The following is a 25,778-nucleotide window of genomic DNA, read 5'->3' on the forward strand; positions in this document are numbered from 1 at the left end:
GACGTATCGCCATTCAGATTCTGTAAAAATGGTAATAGCAAAACAATCAAAAATATTACGCAAGGATGAAAACATAAAAATTGTTAAACAAAAATAGTATAAAATAGTAAAATAGCAAAAATAATAGAAATAATAAATATACTATAAATAGTCTCAAGTTTTTTTTTTACGCGGGGGTACAGGCCGCGTAAATGAAAATCGTGTAAATGAAAACCGCGTAAATTTCAAAGTCCGCGTAAATGAAGACCGTGTAAATTTAAGAATCCGCGTTAATGGGAACCTCATTAATGGATACCGCGTAAATTAAAAAATCCGCGTACACGAAAACCGCGTAAATTTCAAAAACCGCGTAAATTTCAAAATCCGCGTAAATGAAAACCGTGTAACTTTCAAAATCCGCGTAAATGTAAATCGCGTGAATTTCAAAATCCGCGTTAAAAATACCGCGCAAAAAACCGCGTAAAAAACCTGAGTGTATTTCAAAAAAAGAAATTGCAAATATCAAAAATACTTCGGGTAGACGCGCTAAATTTGTGCACGAACGGTGTGTACAAAGTACAAATATTTTGGAACCTCATGTCTCTGCCGTGTGGAATCCGATTTTGAAAAAAAATAATATACATGGATCGCTAAAGGGGTTATATATATTTAGGTCGGCCATAAAATCGAATTTTTGTTCTTCTATCGTAACGCTCAGGTTCTTGAGAATGTTACCTCAAATTTTTATAGAGAAGTGGACGTAAAGTTATAGCGTTTTTCATCTTGCTCCCTTATGGAGGTGTTGCTTATACTTGAAACTTTAAACGCGATTATCTCGAAATCATGTTTTCCAAAAGCATCTTTGCGGTGACTGCGATTGCCGGAAAATTTTTAATCCGATCCAAAACTTTTTTTTTACTTGTTCGTAATTTAACTGCCGTACCCTTGAACGATTCCCTTTTTTCGTCAAAATTTTCATATTATTGCTATGAATTTTTTAATAATTTTTTCCGGTGAAAATAGTGATTTTTTGGAAAAATCATCCCCGTTTCCAAATAGAAGAATTTTTTTTAATCGATCGTTCAAGGACACCACTGATACATAGGTATACTAATGATTTTTTTAGTTTGATGGTGTCTGTTGAGCTGTTGGACTGGAATCGTAGTCACGGCAAACCTCCTTGAAAAAACGTGTTTTGCGGAAATTGCTATAGCTTCGACAATTATTAATATTTTTTTATTTTCTCAAGTGGATTTTGCAAATTGAACATTGTACTACACTAAACGTATAACAAGTATTTCATAAAAATATGGCTACATACCTTTATAAAAATTCAAACTTTTCCCTTTCCCGCCTCTCAACATATATAACCCCTTAAAGTATCGGTAATAAATCTGCGTGATCTAAAATATTGATTTTTTTTAAATTAAGAAGAATCCACCTTTACACTTCACATGCGATATGCATTTTGTAGTGTGAATTATTCCTACATTCTAATAATGAAAACATATTTGAAGTGTGTTTAAGGGGACCTCCTTATTACTGGCTCATGAAAAAGATGTTTTTTGGATTTTTTGAACATGAAAGCAACAAGTGAAATAAATTGCTTTTACGTATTTTTAACATATAATTACTCAACAAAAAGAAGTTTTTTATATGTCAAAATGAGTAAAAATGGTGGATTTATAAACAATCTCGAGCAGCAGCTTGCCACGGACAACTCAAACTCCGTGCAAATTCAGCCCGTAATTTGTACCTGAAACAAAAAAGTGAAATACTTTCTTATTTGGAAGACTTTCTTGCGCCTGATAGACTATTATAGTGATTTGGAGTTGAAATTTAAAATATTTAGTCATTTTTTTAATAAAGTACTTGATTTTTCGACTTGTTTGTAGCAGTAAATGCGTTAATAATACTATAAAATGATATTTTCTAAAATGATTTTTTAGGGCAGTCTGTTCACAATAAATAACAGTGTTTTTCTTGTATACATAGCATTTATAGTGCACGAAAATTAAAAAAAAATCATGAAATGTGCGTTAAAGTTTTTAGAAGCAAAAAATCTAATGAAACGAACCTCGCAGGAGATGTTAATCAGCTAAACTCTGAAAGTTTACAAGAATGTTCTCCAATAATAATTCTAACGATTGAAGCAAAAAGAGTACATTTTTTTAGGCTGACTGATTAGGAGATCCTTTTTAGCTTAGTTGAGATATGGTCGAATGAAGTGAAAATCGCGAAAGGCTAGACCCAGTGCCCTCGCGCTGGTGTATATCATACTTTTTTAAAATGAATAAAAACAGAAATACAAACAAATCATTTTTAGCGTGTTAATCAAATTCAAAAAGTTCCTACTAAAAACATATTAATTTTATAGATTTCATAAAAAAACTAAAATTCGATGGTTAAAATATTAAAAATATCGAACTTCCACAAATACACTAAAAGTATTAAAAATAACAAATTTTGAAATAAGCGCAAAAATATTAAAAATATCAAAATGATTCTAAAATACGAAAAATAATATAAAACAATGCAAATTTCAAAAATACTACGAAGGGTAGAAAATTAGAGACGGTGCCGCACTATTTACGCAGCCTACGATTGATTAAATGCGTAGAAATGGGCATCAGAATCTTTGCTTTATACAGAAATGTCCGGAGAAATACCTCTGTTTCAGCGCAACATCGCATGCCCCACTTGTCGCACTACCATTTCAGCCATTGTGTAGAACAAAGATAGCAGACGCTGCTCCAATCAACGGTTTCAAATTGGTTAAGCGATAATAGAAACATGGGGAAAAAAGACTCAGTACCAAATGTACCTGCAACCTTGAGAGTGGATTTTTCTTTGATTCCGTAGATGTCAAGAAAATGATGGGCCCTTTTGGTGAAGTTCTACAAGTTTCAAAAGAATTTCTGCGAGCTTCACAGAAGTTCTATGTAGTTTTGCGAGCTCCAGTAAAGTCTTTCGAAGTACACCAAAAAATCTGTTAAGTGTAAAAATAATCTTAAGTTAGGGACACCCTACGAATTTCAGAAAAGTCCTTCTGTTTCGGCTAATATCGAAATTTCACAAAAAATGGTAGAAAATTAGAGAGATTCTACAAGGAAGTGGCTGACCAAAAAATATGATCATCGGCGATTAGAATATTACTCGCGTGTTTTTTGTAAATGGCCTGCTTCATCTGCTGGCCATCACATGATTTGGAATTCTTAGTATGTATAACAAACAAGGTACTGAAAGCGCACTAAAATCCTGTCAATCCTATTTTTCATTGGATTGTCTGATCTACAGATATCACTAAGGGGCCGTCTAAACTTATGTATTGACAGGTGTGGAAGAGCGTGACGTAATACAAATTACCGAGATAAAAACTAAAAATGAATTTGAGATGTACTAGTGAAGCGCAGATAATAAAACCAACAAAACTTTTCAATATGTTTGGAGGTAAAGTGTACTTAGAGTATTTTTTGCAAGAGACATTGTTTATGAATGGCCCCCAAACAAACAATATTCCATAACGAATTTTTTTTTAAATGGGAAAGTTATTCCCTGTTATGTGGGTTACCTGGAGCTGTTTATTCATATGTGATCAAACTCGCGTTTTAACATAATGCTTAATGCAGAGGGAAAATATCTCAGTATTAAACATTTAAAGAAAGCTTTTCCAAAAGCTGAGATATTCCCCCCTATTAAATCCCCGACGTTCGGAAACGGATTTTGGTGATATGTGATTGATTGGAAAGGTATTTTGATAAAATTTCTGATGACGTAATTGTTTTTTTTTCTCAAAATTATTTATCACCGATGCATCTAAAAAACTAAGAAGCATAACGTAAAACAAATTAAAGAAAGTTTTTTCTTTCTTTTGGACAAAAAAAAGACAAAGTTTGTTAGTTTTTTGTGGAATATTTAAAAGGCGTTTGAACTTTCGGCTTAGATGCTTAGATACGTTTATTATTCAAAACTTCGTAAAAATCAGTATCTGGATGAAATTTAAAATGTCAGCTTCAAAATGGCGATTTCCGTCTGCCTCTGCGCGCAAAACATGTTCGGAAAATTTTGAGACTGCACCCTCTTGTAGTAAACTAAAAAAAATCATCGTAATTTTTTAAAGTTAATGAAATTCTGTACGAATTATACCTGTTTGGAATGAATTTTGACGATCAATTCATCGCATAAAAAACATTTGAATTATAAAATAAAGTGTTTTGTCACCTTTTTTCACTTGAACCACGTTTAGAAATTATAACTACATCAGTGTTAAATTATACCGAGTTTGGATTTCCGTTGACTACTAGAGGCAGACGGAAATCGCCATTTTGAAGCTCGAATTTTGAATAATAAATAATTTTGAATAATAAATGTATTTAACCATCAAAACCGGAAGTTCTTACGCTTTTTAATGATATTTCACAAAAAAAATTACCAAATTTTGTATTATTTCCGTCAAAAAGAAAAAGATTAGCGTCAGATTATCTCTTTCATACGAAACTAGTTTCTATAAGATGGATCAACCATTGCTGAGATAATTACACACTTACATACACACAGAGACCAACTGAGTCCATTGGCATATGAGATTGGGCCTTGCGGGTCTCGAAAGCGTTATTGGTATATCGCTTTTCGTCTAGAAAATGCAATCCACTATCCCGAAGCGAATCCTATAGGGCGATGAACCTATTTTCGCCCCGTTTTTTATTATCACTACCTATTTCAAACCGTTGGTTAGAGCAGCGTCTGCCATCTTTGTACAACACTTTGGGTCAAATGATAGTGCGATAATTCGATTCGAATTTTCGTTGCGCTCAAACAGACGTATTTCATCATTACCGTTTTTGTTATTATACTGGTTATTAGAAAAAAAGATTCTGATGCCAATTTATACGCATGTCATCGATTGTGTGTCTTATAATTAATGAAGTAGTCCGGCACCCTCCCTACTGAGGGCAAAATAGGCGCTTTACCCAACATTTCTTTTAAGAAAAATCTAAAAAGGTAAAAATTACCAAAATTATCTAAAATTTAAGATAATTTAAACAGCAAAAAATACCTGAAATAGCAAAAATAAGAAAGGTAAATGTAGTAAGACAGGAAATTGAAAATGTACCAAGAATTCCAAAACAGGACAAAACCAGCTATAAAACATTCGCACAATTATTGCCAGGATTGCCTTATCAGCTTACCCTTCGTTTCCGATGCATTCGCCTTGGAGGGTTTTCTATTCAGCTCTAGTACGACGTTTTCGTCTGAATTATCATCCTTTCGTTTGCTAAATTTCCTCCTGTTCCACGATTTCGTTCCGGTAAAGCTTGTCTTTTGAATCTTCTGTTTTCTATTTTTGCTACACTTCATCACCAGGACTATAACGATCAGCAGCGCCAAGGCTGAACCGAGTGACAAAATTCCAACTTTAATAAAAAACGAACTCGTTGAGCCTTCATCGTCTTCGTTTTCTTCCTGATCATTTGACGTATCCATAGGACTGAAGAGATTTTCGAAAAATCCTCTCGACTCCGCCCCGGACTCATCATTTTGCTCCTCTATCGACTTCTTAGTCATCATTTTACTACCGATATCCGCGGTCAGAGTCTTCTTGATACGAAGAATCGATTCCAATCCAGGATAGAACGTCTCGTCCGTCAAGTGTTTTGTCATGTTTTTATCGATCCACTTCAGAAAACGATTCGCAAACAGCTTCCGAGATTGTTGTTTCCGCGGAATACATTGCTCGATCGTTTGATAGTAGATTCGCATAATGGATAGAGATGTCTTCGATCGAGGGTCGTAGAATTGGCGTGACTTCATCGGTATCCACAAGGAAATTATCTCTAGCGACTCATCATCGAGTTCTGCTCTCGGCAGAGGTATTTCCTCCGAAGTTTGGAATGCCAGCTCCAAACAATCGGATTTATTTTTGGACGCATCGATACCCACAATAGTCGTATCAACTTGTTTGGTGTCGAGAATAGTTGACGACCATCCGTACCCATCGGTATCGAGTAAAAGTTTGATCTTTCGGTAATAGTCCAATACAGAACGTACGGAATGATAGGTGACATTTCCGGAATAAAAGCAGTACTTCGATACTGGCAGTAGATAGCCGTGTAAGTAATCACCTACCGTGTCGTACCAGGCGGCACTGTATCGGTCATCTTCCAGCGCGTCCAATTTAACAACCATTTCAGCTACGGAGGAGAAGTACAGCAGGAAGCTGCGCACCATGTCGTCGGTAAATGGTTCGAATTGCTTGCTTCGGTATGGCATCAGATCCTTTAGTAATGAAAAAAGAAGAACGGGAAAAAGCAATGGCATGTTGATCAAACTGCCCAGATCTGCTCGATAAACTAATAGACTAATAACTAATAATAACCGCCTTACCTGAAAGTATCGTTTGGCTTCCGCTACCGTCGGGTCTTCCGGATTGAAACACCTTCCCCCCGCACGATACCGGTTGTACAGAACCGTTCCGTAGGATTCCTCCTTCCGATATTTACCTCTTGCAGCCATTCGTTCACCACACACCAGCACACTAAATAGCAAAACGGTATACAGATAAAAATAAACTCGCGAACCAGTTCTAAACCGATCATCAATGACTGCAACTAGCATTCTTCCGTATCATTTTCTGTCCAATGTTGTCGTTCTGACTCGAAAACGAAATGCAGTTATGCGTGCAAATGTCACCTAGAAGGGAGTGGTGGTTGCTGTATAGGCGCCTACTACTCCCGTGCAGATGTTCAACACACGTGATGCTGATGAACGTCCAACTATCTTCTTGTTGCAGCTCGCGATCCGGCTTCCATCGAGCGCAGTAATTTGGTCAACATCTGCAAACTGGTGGTCAAAGAACTACTGGAACAATCGATACGCTTCGGACGGATGCTGGATTCCGATCATCTACCTTTGCAGCATTTCTTCATCGTGCTCGAACACGTGCTGCGGCATGGGTTGCGACCGAAGAAGGGTTTGCTGGGACCCAAGAAGGAACTGTGGGACATCCTGCAGAGCGTCGAAAGGTATTGTGTGGAAGCACAGGATATCACTTCCTCTGTGCGGGATCTTCCCACAGTGAGGACACATATGGGTCGGGCCAGGGCCTGGTTGCGATTGGCTCTGATGCAGAAGAAATTAGCTGATTACCTGCAAGTTTTGATCGAACGTAGAGATGATACGTTGTCCGAATATTACGAACCACATGCGCTAATGCTAAGTGATGAGGTATTTGGACAGCATTTGCGGGGCGAAACGTCATTTGTTAACGGTGAGGGTTGTTTTCCAGGTTATCATAATCATCGGCATTCTGGTAGGACTCAATGTAATCGACTGTAACCTTTGTGTAAAGGAGGAAGATTTGGACTCTCAGCAAGGTGTGATAGACTTTTCATTGTATCTCCGGTCAAGCTCGCGAAACAGTCCGGAGGAGGAAAACAATGGTACTGTTCATGCCATCGAAGGTGACACCAGTGGAACGATGACCGCAGTGCTGGACCAAAAAAACTACATCGAGGAGCTGAATAGGCATCTCAAGTAAGTGAGAACGGGTTCGATTTTGACAATTGTTCCTGATTCTCGTTTCGTTGCAGTGCCACAGTTGGTAATCTTCAAGGCAAAGTAGAATCTCTCACAGCAACGAATGCTCTTATGAAGGAAGATATAGCTATCGCTAGAAACAGTTTGTTGGCTTTGCAAGCGGAAAACGCCGCATTAAGGCGTGCATCTCAGCATGGTCACCCGCTGGACGATAAATCCAACGTCCTGGATAGGTTTGATCCAGAGATGGCAGAAGCGCTAGCAGAAGAACGAAAGAAACGTCAAGAACTCGAAAAGGAATTGGATCTACAGGTAGGGATTATTTCATGTAAGTTATAGTAGTGTCAAATAATAAGCTTGACTACCTCACAGATTTCACTGAAAGCCGAAACGGAAATGGCGATGAAACTACTGGAAAAGGACATCCATGAAAAACAAGACACAATCGTTTCTCTGAGGCGTCAGCTGGAGGATATCAAATCCATAAATCTGGATATGTACCGGAAGCTTCAGGTAATATAATCTGTTATTGTACGGTAGTCTTTTTTGGTATATTTTAAGGTTTTCAGTTCATTTTTTTGAAATTTTATAACTTTACTGGCCCTAAATGAACTTGCTTGAAATTATTATAATAAAAACTAGGAATGCGAAACGGAGCTAACACAGAAAGGCGAGATGGTTACCCGGCTCCAGGTGAAGGCATGTCAAATCGGTAAAATCTTAGCAAATCTCGAGAAGAAAGGCGACCCAATGACCGATTCCCAGATCAACACAATCTCATCACTTACCGGCAGTAGTATTTCGCCGCCGAGCAGTTCCGGTCCGAGTGGGCCACCGAGTAAGAGGGCACATCTTAAAATTGGCACGATTCCACCGTTCAATGCAAACAAAGTGCGCAAATCATCGTCCTCTGGGGCAACGACGGTGGCGCCTGCACCGGAACCGACTTCGGTCCTGGCTGTGCCCGATAAAAGCCCTGTCGCTGACGACAAACCCAAGACTGCTGCTACGGACCTAATCCAGGACAAGTCTAATCCGGTTGAACAACCGCCGAATGATCCCAGCAAGTCTCCTCCGGTGCAAGAGCTAGGCGAGACTGAAAAAAACGAAATTGTGAACAATTAGGAACATGTCTTAAACTTCCTGCTTACTATAGCTGTGAAGTGAACATCTATACAAATTGTAACCTAAGGAGACTCAATTTTTTTTTTTAAGAAATACAAGCAAGCTTATAAAGACGTTAAACTAAATATTAGTATTATGCTCTAAACTCTTAACAGGAATGCGAAGCATCGCTGAAGCACAAAACTGAGCTAATGTCGCGTATGGAAACGCAGCGAGAATCGATGGCCGCCGCAATTGCACAGATTGAGAAAAAGTACGGCAAATATAATTCTCTAAATACATAGTTACAGTAGCAAATACCCAAAGCTTTACTTGTTTTACAATTTTGAAAATTAAATTGAGCTTTAGTTTTTAAATAAATAATAAATCATATACGCCAAAGTGATTGCATTGATCTTGGCTGGTTGCCGTCTACTTCATTTACCTTTATACACTATGTTAAGTCTATAAACCGATGTTTGAAAGATTCACGCGACGTTCAATATTTCTTCTACTCACATAAGTCGAACACATTCGACTAGTATCAAGTCGATCTCTTATTGTGCCGCTAAGATTGTACATAACGATACAGCATATATCATGTATCTATTGTGACAGTACATCAGTTTCAATAAAAGAAATATTACGCTATTTGCTACTTTGCTTTCCTGCTAGATGACGTTTGAAAGAAAAATTTAAAAATCCTGCCCTTCATCACCTGTCCTCTTTATTATCACGTGAGTGCTTCCAAATCAAAACCGATTGTGGGGTTTGATGAGCATCGCGTGAACTTGGCTTTTATCGCTGGCATTTGCGTTACATGTCCACTTTTGAAAGGTGCCGTTATTCTCCTAACATACACTTTGGTTTCAACCTGCACTTAGAAATACTAAAAATATGCTGAATTCGCTGCAATTTAAGTTCTTAAGTTCGAATCATATAACAGGTTATCTGGTGAAAAATCAGCAATTCAACTTGACAGTTGATGATAATTCATGCAAAATTTTGCTGACCTTCGACGATGACAAACATTTGGTGTGTAAAAACAGTACCGTGTCTTTTGGGATTTTACTTCATACGATCGACTCCGTTTTATTGTGTCATTTTGAGATGATAGATAAAATAAGCACGACTGTACCACAGATAACTGAAATTTAGGCTCGAATGAATTTATTTAAAAACACGTGTGAATTTTTAAATCGATGCACATTGAAAATCAGCGAATCGCTGCTGCCATCTACTCATCTGTTAGTTGCATGTCGTTTAATAGTATTTCGGCTGCGTTGAATCGATCCCTGCGCTACCTACAAACGTTTGCGAAATGTGTTTTGTGGGCGGGTGTAGTGTAGTAGTTGGTAAATCGATTGCCTTGTACGCACTTCACCTGGGTTCGATTCCCAACACCGCTCATAGGGTTAAATTTTTCAAAAAAAGATTTTTGTAACCCGAAAAAAGTAGTAAATGATCCTACGGTTAAAACCACTATAATCGAAAACCAGATGTGTTTTATTCTTTTATGTGTTATATGTGCCTAAACGTCTGTTGCCTGTGACTTTGCTGTAAAATGTTTACCAACAATATGACATAAAAATTGTCCCAAATTCTCCATTAATTATTTTAATTCGATTCCTTGTTTTAGTATTTTTTAAAGGAATTTTAATTGTTGTCCGGAGTGCAAAGGTTTTTCCAACAGAAACGCGAATGGTACTGTTATATTTAATGGTCAGGTCAGTTCATACATATTTTGTGAGATATCCATTTTCAATAAACTGAGGACATTTTTGTTTAGTAAGGTTTTAACCACAAGGTTATTCGCCTACACTGCAGAACTATTCCCAGTTGCTGTTCCTGTCATTCCACAACAAATTGCTTCAATACATATAGTTTAAATACTACTAGAAACGATAGCGTTTTTATAAGTTTGCTTCATTGCAACTACACTACTCAACTTGCAAATTATCGATTACTGTTATTTTTCAAACCAGTCAAACTAGTACGCTAATAAAAATATGCTTTGAATTAGAATCAAATCCCTAAATAAGAGTAAATTTTAGATCAAATATATAGATTGTGTGATACAGACTTAAGTAAAGCTTGGCGTAAAGTAGCCCCAATTTTAGATAAAATGGACATATGGTCACCTATTACTAAACAATTAAAAATACGGACAAAAAGTACAAACACAAATAATTACATTACATTGCCAGGTTAATTTCACGTAACATATATCCTCTTATCTAATAATTTAACTAGTATGTATATCACACTTTCCCAAGAGAATTTAAGTTGCAATGTTTTTTGCATATATTTTATGTTTCAGTTTCATTGTCCACTACGATTACTTGCAAGCATTTTCTTAAACCTATATATCAATTTTTATATTTGTGTTGAACCAGCGAATAATACTTTGTCTTGCTTTTTTTTTTTCAAAATATAACGTTAAATTTGAACTGGAAGCTCAAGTATCATTCTTTAATTTTGACGTAAAGTAGCCCCCAGTGAGTGGCGACACAATACTCAACCGCAAATGTTGCGTTTCGACTTGGTTTGAAAACATCGGTTCAATCATCACCGTAGAACCGATGTGACTAAAATTGTGGAATATGCCCGGAATCCGGGACTTCCGGAATCGTCGATAGTAGACAATATATCCAAAGAATATTTGATTGGCAGTCAGTGATCTAGACGTGCGAATCGTAGTAATTTGGTGGCCATTTCAATAGTTCTTAGCCTCTGCGGTGTTACGACTGTTTTTATTTATTAACAGATTAAGGCCGAAGTGGCCTGTGCCGTATACAAAAGATTCCTCCATTCCACTCGGTCCATGGCCGCGCGTCGCCAGCCACGCAGTCTGCGAAGGGTCCGCAAATCGTCTTCCACCTGGTCGATGCATCGTGCTCGCTGCGCGCCACGTGTTCTTGTACCGGTCGGATTGCAATTGAGAACCGTTTTCACCGGGCTATTGTCCGACATTTTGGCTACGTGCCCGGCCCACCGTAGTCGTCCGATTTTCGCGGTATGACAGATGGGCGGCTCCCCCAACAGCTGATGCAACTCATGGTTCATTCGCCGTCTCCATGTGCCATCTTCCATCTGCACTCCACCGTAGATGGTACGCAGCACTTTCCGTTCGAAGACACCAAGTGCGCGTTGGTCCTCCACGAGCATGGTCCAGGTCTCGTGCCCGTAGAGAACTACCGGTCTAATCATCGTCTTGTAGATGGTCAACTTCGTACGACGGCGAACTCTGTTCGACCGAAGTGTCTTGCGGAGGCCAAAGTAAGCACGATTTCCTGCCACGATGCGTCTACGAATCTCTCTGCTGGTATCATTGTCGGCGGTCACCAGTGAGCCCAAGTACACGAACTCTTCAACCACCTCGATTTCGTCGCCACCGATGCAAACTCAAAGCGGGCGGTTCTCATTCTCTTCTCGTGAACCTCTTCCTATCATGTACTTTGTCTTCGACGTGTTGATGGCAAGTCCGACGCGCTTGGCTTCTCTTTTCAGTCTGATGTAGACTTCCTCCATCTTCTCAAAGTTTCGTGCAATAACGTCATCGGCGAAGCCAAGTAGCTGAACGGACTTTGTGAAAATCGTACCACTCGTGTCGATCCCTGCTCTTCTTATTACACCTTCCAGCGCGATGTTGAATAGCAGGCACGAGAGACCATCACCTTGCCGTAACCCTCTGCGTGATTCGAAGGGACTCGAGAGCGTCCCTGAGACACATACTACGCACATCACCCGATCCATCGTCGCCTTCACTAATCGCGTCAGTTTGTCCGGGAATCCTTATGTTATGGTGTTACGATTGTACCGATTTGATTTATCATTAGTGATCCACAAACTAGAGTAATGTTGGACCTATTTTAATATGTTTTACGTCATTTGGACATCATGGTTGTACCAGTTTATAAGGGAATTTGCTGTGTGACCGCACTCTTCAACCCTTAACTCCGGAACCGGAAGTCGGATTAACTAAAAATTCAATAGCAGCTTATGGGAGCGTTATACCTTTCAGATGAAAGTAAGTTTGTGAAAATGGTTCAGCCATCTCTGAGAAAATTGTGTGAGTTTAAATGACACACACACATAGATACACACACAGACATTTGCCGATCTCGACGAACTAAATCGAATGGTATATAACACTCGGCCCTCCGGGCCTCGGTTGAAATGTCGATTTTTCAGTGATTGCATAGCCTTTCTTTATATGAGAAAGGCAAAAGACTACAATTGCGTTGACGCGGAGATTTTTACTGACCTGAGGGTGCAGGACTTCAAGCCAAAGCAAACAAAAAGTAAAATCAAAGCGATTGCACAACATCTTAAACTGTAAACTGTTTGTACACGAGGCGACAGGATATACGCCACAAAAATATTCGCTGTGGGTTTTGTTCTATCTATTCCAACGCTTTGGAATAGTTTGAACAAAATCCATAGTGAATATTTTTTTTGGCGCATGTTCTGTCGTCTCGTGTGCGTTCAGCTTTAGTTACTTTGTATTACCTAATGTGCGAAAAAAGAGACAGGTATATACTTTTCCTTCTGTAATGTGTCATGAAATTTAGTCCTGGTTTATTGAAAGATACCAAAATTACCTCGCAGTCACCTTAGAGTGATCTCGTCTACACCGTCAAAATGAAGCTGTATTTCTCATGTTTGTGAACGGTTTTGTCGGTTTTATTAGGTGTAAAAAATATGCTTTTTTCGTTTATCTCTCGTGGGGAATAGTTTAACGGAACGCTTGAAAACAAACTGCGGTACATCAGTACCACGAATTTATTTCTTCAGTCAGTGTAGTTCCCCGCACCCCTTTTATTTGGCTTCGATACCTGAAGCGAAGTACAACAAACATTTAAGAATCGATAAAAATTGAATTATTTGTTGAAAAAATTTCATGTCCGGAACCCGTGAAGCCCAATGCTTCCCGTATTCTGGTGCTTCAACTTTCCGACTAGTTTACACAGCAACTATTTCATATATAACATTCAATTTATCCTGAGATTTTAATTTCTATTTGGACAGGAATTGTTGAGCTTATTCGCGACAAAATCTGGATACCTAAAACATCTCCTGAAATATTCTACCAAAAAATTAAATATTTTTTAAATAATTCGTTGATATATAATCGTTCGTCATATCTCTTATCGTTGCAGTTATTCTGTATTGTTTTTCTTGTCACACTTAATATTTGAAGCCTATGTTCATATGTCGCCAATGTGCAGTGTTTGGTTTGAAGATGTTGAAGATTTAATGAATAACTTACTTAACGAATTGATTTGAATCTCAAAGGGGGAAGAAACGAGGACAACCGTACCGACTGTTTCAGTTTTAAAGGGGACGTAATAAATCGTTGGGAGTGACTTGGTTAAGAAGAATAATGTCACTCCTTTGGTCCTTTTGGATGGGACAGAGGTATTTACACCTTTTCCTGGCTAATAAGCCTAGCGCATTTACTGGCTCTCATCTGCATATGAAGCAAATATTACAAAAACAAAACAAAGAGATCAAAAAAAGAACAAAAATTATGCTAAATTTAAACTAAATGCAGAAAAACTGATGACCGATGACGCAAACAACTCACCGCCAGCCAGCAGTACCACGAACGAGAACAAGCAGTAGTACGCCGGTTTCCGTACCTCGTAGCAGCAGGTCGAAACTGCCCAAATTCTTTCCTAGAGTTTACGATGACCGCTGAAAATACTTCCGATTTTCCGAATATCGCCCGCCAGTAGTGGTTTTACGAACGTTCCGCCGAACTTCACATCGACACGTAGAATCTTTCTTTCTCAGAGAGAAACACCTTGTAGCCAAAATCGTTCCAAGAACACTGAAAAAGTCATCCACCGTCAAGCACTCCGTGTTCCACCTCCAAGAATTCGTCGGAAATAGTCCAACTAACAAAACTGAAAACGTAGCAAAATATTGCAGGAAAAAACTGTAGGAAAAAAATCTTGAAGAAAAATGTTCTATTATCTTACAGTTAACACTCCGGTAGTCGCGCAAATGGCCCACTGCACGAGCAGTCGCTGGTGCGCTAAGACGATTTTGCTAGATTTTCAGAGCAGCGTGCACTTTGTGCATTAGCGCGACTTCCGGAAGGTTAAGTGAATTCAGCATAATTTTTTGTAATTATAAAAACGTTTAACCTTTGTGACATTCGGCACTTTTATCGGGCTAGAAAAATGTCTTTGGAAAAATCTTTAACCCTATGTGCGGGGTCGGGGATCGAACCGCGGTGAGCTGCATACAAGGCAATCGATTTACCAACTACGCTATGCCCGCCCCCAATTTAGTAATCTATTCGAAGTATATAACAAATATTACCATTATTATCATTTGAATAATGCATCTCAGCAAGTCCTACAATTGCTTTTTTGAATCCATATCAATATCTCTTTTCGTCTCGATAATCTATCCTGGGCGCATTGCTTGCTGTTGTGCGGGGTGAATTAAATTTACCGTCTGCTGCTTGTTAGTTGTTCAATCTGCCCTATCCCTCGCTCTCGTGTATGATCATGTTGTTGTCGTTAAAGCAGTTTTTGTTCTAATTTTTAGATATTTTTATGTTTCTTGTGTTTCTGATTGGCTTTTCGATTGATATGTACTGGTGTAGTGGAGTGCGCTGGTTAAGCACTTTTTCCGCTTTCTAGCAAAAGTTCAGAGAACTGGGTATGTTTCATTGACACTTCTGCTAGAAAGTACAAAACCAGTGCACTTCATTGCACCGGTGCACTGCCATCGAAAACGGCATGAGTGACCTTGGTGTATTCGTCTTCTTTTTACCTTGATCATATAGAAAGTTTTTTATTGATCGGACTTCCAGTTCCGGAGTTATGGGTTGAAGAGTGCAGTCATACAGCAAATTTCCATATAAACTGATGCTGCCATGATGCCCAAATGATGCAATACATATTAAAATATATGCAACATTACTTGGATTTGCGGGTCTAGATCACTAATGACCAATTGAAGCAGATTCGACCACATTGTCCACTTATAACGGTTCTAGATGCCCCCGGGATCTTTCCGAATTCCTAAGTAATTTCTCAGCGAATCCTCAACCGATTTTTACAAAGTTGATTTCAAATGAAAGATATGACACCCCCATTGACTGCTATTGAATTTTATTCAAATCTGACTATTGGTTCCGGAGTTATAGCTGGTTAATAAGGTCACACATGAATTTCCCGTTTAAACCATTACAATCCTAATACATCAGAGGCTTGAAATCTATATTGAAATGGACATCAAATTACTACGATTCGCAGATCAAATCACTGAAGAAATTAAAGATTTTTTGAAGTTACTGTCCACTATCGACAATTCAGGAAATCCCGGCATCCCGGTCTTAGGCATATTTTCGGACTATAATATCGGTTATTCGGTGATGACTAAACCGATTTTCAGAAACCAAGTATCATTTGAAAGGTATAAAATGCGGTTAGTTGCACCTCTCAATAACCCTTCTCTTACACCGACGCCCCATATAAGCTGAGAAAAAATTATCTTCATGAAATTTCAAAAATCGAATTCGCCTTTCTGATGCCAAATATATTCAAAATGCATAAAACGTCGAGATTTGAGGTTATCTCTAAAAAAAATTGGGACTGATATTGCACCTGTTCTTCTATAGAAAATATATGCAATCACTCTCAAAATCGACATTTTAACCGAGGCTTGTAGGCCTGAGTTTCTTACATCATTCGACTCAGTTCGGCTACTGTCCGTGCGTGTGCATATGTGTGTATGTATCTATGTAAATATGTGACCAACAAATGCACATCGGTCACTCGGAGATGGTCCAGCCAATTTTATCAAACATAGTGTCAAATAAAAACTACAACCCATAGGCTGATATTGACTTTCATTTAATTCTGACTTCCGGTTGCGTAGCTACATGTTGAAGAGTGTGGTCACGCATGAAATTCCCATATAAATCGGAAACAGCATGTTATCTAAAAGATACAAAACTTCAAAAAATGTGTTCTAAATCACTTGAATTTATAGCTTCAGCTGACCAATCAAACCCACATTAACAACTTTGGACACCTTCGAGGGAACTGGAAGCTTTTGGGAAAGTGGCTAAGTTCCTGAATTGGATTCATCTTTGCTTCGTAGAAATGTCGGACTCGATTTTTTAAAATTTGAGACTAAATGCATCCCTATCAGAGTTCTGGTTCCTGTGTTACCGACTGAAGAAAGCGATCACAAGCGGAATTCCGGTATAATCATTATATCTAAATGATATAACACTAATTGAAATGAGTTCTAAATTGCTTGAAATTGTTGGTCCAGATCACTAATTGCAAATCAAAGTCTCTTTGGCCACATTGACAACCGTTGAGGATTCTGGAAGATCCGAGGAAATGGTCAAATTTCGAAATTAGATTCACACCTGTTTCTCATATATTTCTGATTCTCATAATAATAATAATCTCATAATCGAATCTGAAGAATATAGTGTTCACATTGATTGCTACCTAATTTTATTTCAACGACGTATTGGTTCCGGCATTAAGAGTACAATAATCCGATCACACGTGAATTTCCCATCTTTTTGCCCTTCTCCTATAGAAAAGTTATGCAATCACTCTGAAAATCGGTTGTTAGCAGAGGCTCAGAGGGCCGTAACTCTTATATTATTCGACGTATGTTTGCGTATGTCTATTCACCTGGTTAAGAAGTGTGGTGATACAAATACATACAAGTAAATCCTCATATAAACTGGTACCACCATGGTATCTAGATGATACAAAACTTGTTAGAAATGGGCGTGAAATTATTTAAATTTACAGGCCTATATACGCTTTGATAACGTTGGTCACCTATGACTGCCTTGATGCCCCAGAGAATTTTCCAATGTGCAGATTTAATTTTACACCTATTCCTCGGAAAATTCTTGACCGATTTCAACCATCTTCCAAGTTTGAAATGGTTGATGCAATGCTTCAATTGGCTTCTATTGAATTTCATTCCGATCTGAACTCCGGTTCCGGAGTTACGGGTTGGTTAGTGCGGTCACATAGGAATATCCCATATACCTGTTCTATCATAATACTTTCTTTTTGCTTCTCATATAGAATTACTCTGCCATTAGGGGAGAGAGGGTAACAATGAAACATATTTTTTCTACAATTTAATTTTGATGATAATACATGTTATTTGTGTAATCAAAAGTGATACATAGTGCCACTATGTTGTTAACTAATACATATATTTTTTCCAGCTGGTAAAATTCACGGGAAATAACATTTTTTGGATAATAAACAGTTGGTGGTAAAATGTATCAGTGTGCCCCATGGGTAGGAACTATGAAACACGATGTCGTCTATAGTGAAATATACTACTTATAAATTTTATTCTTTTGTTTTGACGAAGAATGATCCTAACGCTTTGAATTAAAGTTATATTGAGGCGAAAATCGTTTGTTTACGAAAGAATCCACTATATCATCGCGTAACATCAAACCACCATATATGCATATTACCTGCAATCCTAAAATAAGATACAATTTCTACAAAATTTGGCCAAATTTACTAATTTTGCACTATATGAGTAGTATTTACTGTGGAAAATCGGAACCCATTGACATTTTGAGAAAGACCACAAAAACATACAAAAATCACTGTTCCCCATACGCCATCGTTTCACAGTTACCCAATGGGTCTATTCATGAAAATTGTGAAATCACACAGAACCATGAGTAGTTACCAAAAAACTTTGTTCGCGGCAAAATTTGCTATAAATAGCAATAGACTAAATATTTATTCAATGAATGGTAATTCATAAAGATGGAATAATGTTTATCATTGCATATTTACTCTGGCTATCACAAAACAAACAAATATCCATTAAAAGAGATAGAGTTATCACATCTCTTCCAAAATATAGCAACACGTGTAAAGAATTAGAAATTGTGAAATATGAGGGAATTAGACGATTCCGATCATGCATTGTGATTTTATTGCGAATGTTTCATAGTTCCTGCTGATCCACTGTTACCCTCTCTCCCCTACTCTGAAAATTATCAACCTATTCTGAGCCGATTTTTTAAAAACTTTAATAGGTATTCTGGATGTTAACACATCAAACGACCCTCAGATTCCTGATAGTGTGAGAGGAGGCTCTGAGTTGTGAGTTTTTCATCCTCCTTACACCTACCCCCACATGGTTTACCGTAGTGTGTAACTGCCGTAAGATCGAGGCACATGCTCACCTATATCACCTATTCCACCTCACGAACTGTAGGTCTTCTTCGAGTTTGCGAGTCACGCCAGTATTTTTCTTTAATGGGCGCACTTTGCTTTTTTGTTCGCTCATTTTGCTCACCGTGGGGTAAAGAGCCTTTTCTGTTTTTGGCTTATAGAAATAGCGAAGCGACGAAGGTTTGTATTTAGTTTCTGATCTGTGCGAGAACAGGGGCTAGACTGGAGCAAAAATACTTGCTCCTTTTACTCCGGTTTGCAACCAGATGAAAAAAAGAGAAGAAAAGAATACAGGAACGATCTTCTCTCTGTTTGCTCCGGAGTAGTTTTTCTTGGTGGTACTGGAACAAACCTAATATAAATAGTCACCATGATCAGACAGTAGCTACGCCAGACGTGTCTTGCTACTGCTTAGCCTAGTACTGTTCACCTTAATTCTAGTTAAAGCGTCGATAGTTTCGGTTACCCTTTAGCAAGCACATTGGATATGACTGTTGAAGTTCAGTCGACCATCAATCGTCACATCCAGCTGTTTCAGTGCAAGCTTCGACATGTTCACCAACAGATTTATCCCACTACAGGACTTCATAGTTACTGGCCAGTATAACATGCGGTTTGCGCTTGGCTACCGGCAACTTTGCTCATCGCATCCAGTTTCCAATACTGTCGATCGTTTCCATAGCCAACATTTGCACCTCTTCCCGCATCTCTCACAGTACTGCTACTGACGATCTATATGCCCCTAGGTAACTTAAGCGCCAGTACATTGTTGAACATTCTATTCCAGAACATTGCACCTAGAATAAAGTTTTGTGGGACTCTTGTAAATTTTGTTTGACTTTCCAGTTTTACAACCATGAGTTCTATGTCAGCTGCGAACTTTTGTCACTGAGGATTGTTCACTGCTACCTTGTTTCAAAAATGTTCAGATAGCCTTCTGCATTACTAAGTAGACTTTAATTTTCGTTAGTTTGGTAATTATTCCGAAATATGTTTTCCGAGCAACGTCCATTTAATAATCTCTCCGAAAATAATGATGCCGCCAAAAGTCAGCTACACAACGCAATTACAAAGGTATCGCAAAGACCTATCTATGTTACATTGCCTTTGTTTTCTAACATAAAAGCTATCCTAGACGATTCAGAACAAATTTGTCCTTGAGATTTGGATCAGTCCAAACTCATTGACGAATCGTAATTTTATTTTTTTGTATTTTTTTTTAATTGGGTAGAAGTAGATTTAGGGTATTCATACTACAGCACTTGAACATTCAAAAATTTCGAGATGAAAATAAGATGATAAACATACATAAAACCATGTAATCTATTAATAATGACTAGTAGGATATATCCAAGATCAATGCAATCACTGAAAAAAAGATTATGTTCTAAATACATCTTAGTATAGATACCACTGTTGATAATCACTTTTCCCTCACCCTAACCAACGCAACCTAGATACAACTCTGAAACGGCCAGTTTGAACGCGCTGCAGGAAACCTCACAGGCTCTGTCCCTCCAGGTGGTGTCCTGTGAGCAGCGAGCAACCCGTGCCGAAGCCGATCTACGCATCGAACGCGAATGGCGAACCGCGATGCAGGAAAACGAAGTCAAACATAAGGAGCAAATAAGCGCCCTGCAAAGCGAAGCTCGACAGATGACCGATGAATTGAAGGTGCCGTTTCTAATACTGGACAGGTCGTGGAATAGTCCTCAATAAATTTTCTTGTTTTTATTACAGAAACACAATCTAACCAAATCGGAGCTAACGAAATTGCGCAAACAGTGGGAGGAGGATCAACGAACATTGGAAGAGCTGGGAATGCAGCTCAGTGTCAGCAAGCTGCAGATATCCGATTTGAAAGAAAAGGTTCACTATCAGAGCATAGATGGGAAACAGAACGCCGATGCCGGTGCAAACAACGGTGGTTCATGGACTCCGGACAAGGTTGTCTCGAACTGCCGGGGTTGTGATAAGGAGTTCAGTATCACCCGCAGGAAACACCACTGCCGACATTGTGGTAGCATTTTTTGCTCGAACTGTTCCGAACATGTAGCTGTGATACCGGGCGAGGCGAACGGGAAACCAGTGCGGGTTTGTGACTCGTGCTGGCAGAAATTGGCTAGTAGTTCCGCTTTCGTTGGAAAATAGAACGATGATGGGGTACATTGTATATAGAAAATTCGCCAGGACTTCCTCGTTGCTCACGAAGAGTGCAATAAATCGACTCGTCCATATATGCGGTTTATTCGCCAAAGGCTTCTACGGTCTGATATGGCGACACGTGTAGTAGTAGAAGTAGTAATAATAGCAAAATACTCTGAAGTGCAAACTTGTTGAAATGCCTTACTGACAGAAAAACTAAACATATTTATAATTTCAAATGCATCACGAAGCGAAATTTAGGCAGTAGCGGTTTTAAATCACGAATAGAAAATTATTTAAATGTGTAATTTAAGGAAACCATAACTTCAACCAACGTTGAAATGAGAAATATATTTATTTAAATATAGAATAAATCAAGTATTATACATGGTATCTTGTTTTACTAATGCTGAAACTGACAGAAGTTGATATCTATTTTAAACCACTTTCCCAGAAGTTCCAGAATCGTCAGAAGCGACAAATCTGGCCTATGAAACTAACTTTACATTGCTAATCTAGACGAATTCAAGAATTGCCCGTTTCGAAAGAAATTGGAATAATTTTGTAGTGATCTCACAGTACTACAACTGGCTAAGCGTTCAGAATGAAAGAAGACAATTTCACAGCATAAACATCGCGCTTTATTATTGTCCATGTATCACCTCCCCCACGATAGTAAGGATATATTGAACGGCTCAGTGCAAGAACGGCCCAAGCCAAAAAATATCAAAAGAGGGTTTATCACAAATCCTTATATGTTATTACGTAATGAATGCAATGGCACCGACTTCTGATCAAAAAAAAATAATTTGAATTTATTTGGAAAAAATGTTTTTTTTGCATTCGAAAAAAATCTTCAAAAATTCAAAAGGAAGAGCGGCCTAATTTGAATTGGGCCGTTTTTCCTTTTAGTCCTAGTTACAGACACTTTATATAACAGACTAGCGGAGAGAAAAACAGTAAAACTAGCAACCATGAATGTAAACTGGCATTACGGAAGCTCCCATAAGCTTTGCATTGGCTTCCTCTTGTACTTCCCCTCTCAAAACCCTCATGCTCGTTGGCTGCACTTTTTGACAGTCCGTTTGGCTGCAATATTTGACACTTCGCTAGTCTGTGTATAAAGTGTCTGTAGTCCTAGTGAGAGATAAGAGGCCTGCAACAGCTGCTATCATACATACCCTCCGTTATGCACAGTTTCTAAAAAAAGTTAAGAATATCTACAGTCGTGATTCACTGGTGGTTGGAAATTTTTTAACTGGACCGCTTTTTAGTTGGACCTCCGCTAGTTGGACCATTGTCCAACTAAAGAGCACCTGAATGTCAAAATTTTATTGCAAATTTACTTTGACAATCAATCTGACAATTATTAGAGATGTGAATAGATGCAATCAGACTACTAACGTCTTTTTTGGAAAGTTTTTGACATCTGTCAGTCGGGGTCCAACTAACGAACCAAATTCGTTAGTTGGACAGAGGTGTGGCCCAACCAGTGAATCACGACTGTACCACAGCGGAAGATAACGATGTTGATATGTTCCTCGATAATAACACGGTGCTACAAAATAAAATAAATGGAAGGTGCTTTTTAAGTAATCTGGTCATTGGGTTATTAAATGAGAAAGAAATCTTTTTTTATTACGTACATCGATAAAGCTGATTTTCGTTATTACAACAATATTTTTTCCAACTCAGGAAACGTGAAATAAACATTTAAATTTAAAATAAAGAAATATGTTGAGTCTCGATTTGACACTATCAGGAGCATTTGACATATCGAATTTCACGACAAATGATGCCCTGTCAGGAAAAATGAGTACATGTTTTCCCGGTTTTCCCGCAGGGTTATTTTAATATGACATATTGCTTGTGGCACCAAAAACTGGATTCTAACTGCACTGCGCACTTACCATTCTTCCATTAAATTCTTCTCAAAGACCGGTTAGTTCGACTGGTGTGTCTATGAAAGTACCATCTCTATCACTTGAAATACATGTTTTTTGACAGCTCGCAGTTTTGAGATCACTCGCACTTTAAAAGTGCGGAGTCCAGGTTGGTGGGAAGTGCGCAATAAACTCCATTCAATGTATATAGTTTTTTTTCATTTTGGGTGTTGTCTTGATAGGCCAGATGTAAACAACCGAAGTTATCATATGTATGGCTGTCTATGTTAACATAAGATTTATTTTAAAAAACAAAAAAATCGTTTTTACGTATTACAACGAAATTTTTTTTTGAAATAATGTTTTTTATGCATATTGGACCTGAAATTTATCGAATGGAACGGAAAACTATATATAGCTTAATGACCCAATTTGATAAACTTTCAAAATATTGATGTATAGTAAAAAAAACTTTTTCGGGGCATTCGACACATTAAAAAAATCTACGTAGTCATTTTTGAAGAGAATTTCAATTATTGGAGTGTTGGAAAATGGTCTTTCCAACGGTATGCTATGTTATGTTCTTTTGTTAAAAAAAACTGCGTTTTTGGGACGACAATATGAAAACAAGCATGAATTTGTGATTTTTTCATGAAAAATATGACAATTGCTTAATATTTTAATTGAAAAACTTCTTCGTTTTGGTGAAAATCTAGAGAGAACATTTAATTTCGCATCCAACGATCTATTAATCATCAGAATTGGTTGAAAAATGAGTTTTTTTTTAAATTAGAAACTTGCCCTATGAACCTGTCATGATCAATAGCGCTTTTTTGTTTAGTCTAAGCAACTCCAGGCTTTTTTTCTCGTTGGGTGAGAAATTTTTTTTTGATTATAGAAGTCCAGAAATGGTACGCCAGTTGTTCTTTATAGCTGTGATTTCCCACTTTTCAAATCTATTTTGAGGGCACTCGATGAGACTCCACAGAATGGTTCTGGGCTGATAAAATTAGTTGAAGCTTTTCTTCTTACTAGCTCATCGGTTGTTTCTTTCCCTGAAACTCCACAATGTCCTGGACCCAATATAAATTAACATGATTTTTTCCGCTAATTGCCGGAGTACGGGAATACACTCGCATACTAGTTTTAAGTGACATATAGGAGCCTTTAAAGCATTGAGCGCAGCCAGACTATCTGCAAAAATGGCAGATATTTGCATACCGGTGTTTTCTTCTCAGACATACGTAAGTGCAGTCTTGAATGGCATATATTTCTGCTAGAAACACTGTCGGTCAGTATCTCATGGGATCCTGGTCCTGTTTATTCCTGGTTCTGTATTACCAGATCCTGTCAAATAGTTTATTTTTGATCCATCTGTGAGATAAATTACTTAATCATCATCGCCACGTGTCGCTGGGGGCAGGACAGATTGCACTATGCTATATTTCACCCTAAGTAGAAAAATTGGGAAACACTAAAATATCTCACTAGGGCGAAAATCTGTGGTAAAACCAGTCTTTGTGTATGAAGGACATAAATTCTTTGACTTCGTCTGTTCAGAATTAAAGATGACAGATTGGCTAGTACGATTCAGATCTAAGCATGTCGTGGCGATCAACGAATATTTTGCTCGCGCTTGCATGTGGTCTGACGGGCAGTACAAATATTCAAATATAAATCGTATGATCGCTCAAAATTTTTAATTAAAAGCTGATAACATATGCAAAATTCTACAACTTAAACGGAATGAATATCGTGTGAAGGAACCGATTCAAACTGCATTTGATTCAAAAATGGTTTAAAAAATAGTATAAATAGATAACATTTTCGTCATTTTCTAGAACAAACATTTGTTTAACGACCCGTGAAATAAAACTTTTGCTTTAAAAAATATAACCATGAAAAGGCGTGAAAATTTTTTAAGTAATAAAATACAAATATTTTGAAAAACGACAAAATATTTCCGAACACGTTGGCGGACACCTAAATAATAAAATTGAAAAAGCTCATGGCAAAATTTGCTACTTTGTGAAAAATGGGGGGGGGGGTGACACTTCAGAAATGTTTACTCTGTGTGAGCGTTGCCCGACCAGGAGAAAATAACACAATTATAACTCATGCTGATATTTTGTTACGAAAAATTTCCTATCAAATTTTGTTATAAAGCAGAAACCGTTAGGTGTTAAAATAAAAATTATAACAAAAATTTCTCTACGAATATCACATTTATAACAAACGTTGATAGCAATATAACACGATCATAACAACATGAGATAGCATAATTGACCCCAACATAGCTTGTATTACTTATTGTATGATATCAACGATTTTAGCGTGCACGTCTAAAAATAGAATACGAGAAAAATAAAGCATACATTAAGGCGCTTTTTGCTTTAGGAGCAAAAAGCTTCATGCATCAAAAGCTTTTATAGCATTGCCAAATGATTGCATACTTGCTGGCTAATTTTTATAATGAATATATGACATGTAGATTATTATTTGTCGATATTGCCGCTTTGAACCTGTGTATTCTGAGTTTGATGGGGAAGTTTCCTGCATGAACCAACGACGTTGTTTTCGACTGATGTTTAAAGTTAGCATAATATTCCACGCTTCTGTCAAGGGCAAAACGATTATAGATGCAGAAGACGTTTCCAGAACGCACACATTGAACTTTGCCCAAGCCTAAGTGCTCTTTGTTTTCCTGGTGCCATACGCTTTGTTTTTATTAAGTTTTACTCACCAATACAGCTGTCTATATGACGATAGACTGAATAGCTTTATAATATCTTTTCAGATAAGGAAAGAGGGGCTATTTTTAGATTCTTAATAGTGCGCTTTGGCGCTTCTCTTGTACGTTAACGTGTTTTACGTGGTTTTTAGAAATAATGTCGATGCGAAATGGTAACATTGAGCG

At 37.9% G+C, this 25,778-nt stretch overlaps 1 protein-coding gene across 5 annotated transcripts in view; it reads left to right on the forward strand.

The window, feature by feature from the left end:
• Positions 1-21,356, forward strand: part of LOC131677647 (RUN and FYVE domain-containing protein 2) — a 39,696-nt gene extending 18,340 nt beyond the window's left edge. For 4 of the 5 annotated variants that reach the window (XM_058957547.1, XM_058957545.1, XM_058957544.1 and 1 more), the window contains 7 exons: positions 6,770-7,203; positions 7,265-7,512; positions 7,569-7,827; positions 7,888-8,028; positions 8,796-8,893; positions 20,291-20,507; positions 20,574-21,356. In XM_058957547.1, coding sequence (XP_058813530.1) covers positions 6,770-7,203; positions 7,265-7,512; positions 7,569-7,827; positions 7,888-8,028; positions 8,796-8,893; positions 20,291-20,507; positions 20,574-20,984 — 1,808 coding nt within the window. In that variant the 3' untranslated portion in view covers positions 20,985-21,356. Of the gene's footprint in view, positions 1-6,769; positions 7,204-7,264; positions 7,513-7,568; positions 7,828-7,887; positions 8,029-8,157; positions 9,271-20,290; positions 20,508-20,573 lie in introns of those variants that run through there. The other variant, XM_058957546.1, reaches the window with a different exon arrangement.
• Positions 21,357-25,778: the final 4,422 nt, after the last annotated feature.

This window comes from Topomyia yanbarensis, chromosome 1, assembly GCF_030247195.1.
Source record: "Topomyia yanbarensis strain Yona2022 chromosome 1, ASM3024719v1, whole genome shotgun sequence".
Taxonomy (NCBI): domain Eukaryota; kingdom Metazoa; phylum Arthropoda; class Insecta; order Diptera; family Culicidae; genus Topomyia; species Topomyia yanbarensis.